The 1,712-nt window shown below is 40.6% G+C and overlaps 1 protein-coding gene across 1 annotated transcript in view; it reads left to right on the top strand.

Annotated features, from left to right (window-relative positions):
* LOC106872203 (dnaJ homolog subfamily C member 4) overlaps positions 1 to 1,712 on the top strand; it is a 25,757-nt gene that overhangs the window by 7,782 nt on the left and 16,263 nt on the right. Inside the window, exon 5 of the mRNA XM_014919103.2 lies at positions 982 to 1,170. Coding sequence (XP_014774589.1) covers positions 982 to 1,170 — 189 coding nt within the window. The remainder of the gene's footprint in view (positions 1 to 981; positions 1,171 to 1,712) is intronic.

The following is a 1,712-nucleotide window of genomic DNA, read 5'->3' as shown; positions in this document are numbered from 1 at the left end:
TCTCTCTCTTTCTCTCTCTCTCTCTTTCTCTCTCTCTCTCTTTCTCTCTCTCTCTCTCTCTTTCTCTCTCTCTCTCTCTTTCTCTCTCTCTCTCTCTTTCTCTCTCTCTTTCTCTCTCTCTCTCTCTCTCTCGTCACCAAACTATACCACTGTACTATGTCTCCCACTACCACACACCACAGCACCACTGTACCATGACTCATACGATAGCACAACTCTGTGAGTCAATGGTTGAATATTTAGCTGGTTGCTGGACCTACTAGAAATAGCAGCCAGAGATGTATTTCATCATTGGTTTGATTGAATTGATTTGGGATTAAACAACAACAACAACAACAATAACCCTTGCTCCAGCTTAGGTTCTTTTTCTCCCCTCCCTCTCTCTTCTCCCTCCACTCTCTCTCCTCTCCCCTTCTCTTTATGTCTATTGTATGAGATCATGTGACCATTTGACAGTCTTAAGCGGTGTCTTCACAGGCAGCTTTTTTCAAAGATCATGTGACTGATTTAGAAGCTTCCTCATTGGCTACTCTATTAGTTGGTCAGGTGACTAAAAGCTCTTTGTGATACTCTTCTACTAAATCATAACCTTGTTTAGTACCATCACCTGATCCCTGGGCACATTTAGAAGGGGCCACTCTGTTGCAAACATTTAGATCAGGTTTGTGCTCAAGGTGCCACAGAGTGGCTTTGACCCCGAACCCATGTGACCATTCCTGCATCTGCAGACAAATATAACTGCATAAATGTCCTGTCATTGGCTGTTGTTTCACAAAGCATTTGATTGGCTTAGATCCTGTTATAACAGGTCTTGTCACTGGCAGAACCACTCTCATTGGCCACTATATGCACAGGTGATATGATTTGTTAATGTTTGCCTCTATCTGTCTGCAATAAAAGTGTTTCCTGTCTCTCGGAGAAAGGGACGCTACAACTCTGTTTGTTTTATCTCTCACACAAACTCTCTTTTTGTAATTCCAGAGAATCTGATGAGCGAATATTTTGGGATGAAACCATCTGGCATATGAGAAACAAGTCAAAAGACCAGGAATTTAAGGACCGCCCATACTACAGCATTAAAGGTTTAAGACGACAACCAAACTCCTACATTTTGTTTGGAATCCTGATCTGGGTGGTTGTTGGGGTGTTTGCGCATTATTTCTTGATCAAGTAAGTTATGTGGGAGTTAATGATCAACTTCAATTTGTCAGGTGTATTATATTATGAACACTGAATTATGAAGTGTGGTTGTTAGATGGCACTAGACCTTGGACAAGACACATCACTCTATTTTCCTCAGTCTTCATGGCTGTGTAACATAGCTATCATTGTGTTGTGCTCCTTAGTCAAGGCACACCACTCTAGGCAGCTCAGCTAATACTTTATTTCCATCCTGTCTACCCCTCCATCCTCTCTCTCCCCCTTCGTAGTTTTTCCTTTAAGGTCTTCAGGTTCTGGCTATATATAAATGAGAAACCCATTCTAAATTATCTAGCTGACGTACTACGACGAAATACCCAAGATGCAGATAAGATAGAGATTTTTATTTATTTACGGCCTCAAACATCTCAATACCTTGCGCTTTCTTGTTTCTCTCCATGAAATTCAATTGAATTCAGTTGTTGTCTTAAATTCATGCTTATTCATTTTCTAAGCTTCCTAAATTCATGCTACGTTATATTCTAATCACCCAGAATTCATTGCTCTTTTAA

This window comes from Octopus bimaculoides, chromosome 6 (genome assembly GCF_001194135.2).
Source record: "Octopus bimaculoides isolate UCB-OBI-ISO-001 chromosome 6, ASM119413v2, whole genome shotgun sequence".
NCBI classification, from domain to species: Eukaryota; Metazoa; Mollusca; class Cephalopoda; order Octopoda; family Octopodidae; genus Octopus; species Octopus bimaculoides.
Note: the sequence above shows the minus strand (reverse complement) of the source record. Positions and strands in the feature narration are given on the sequence as shown.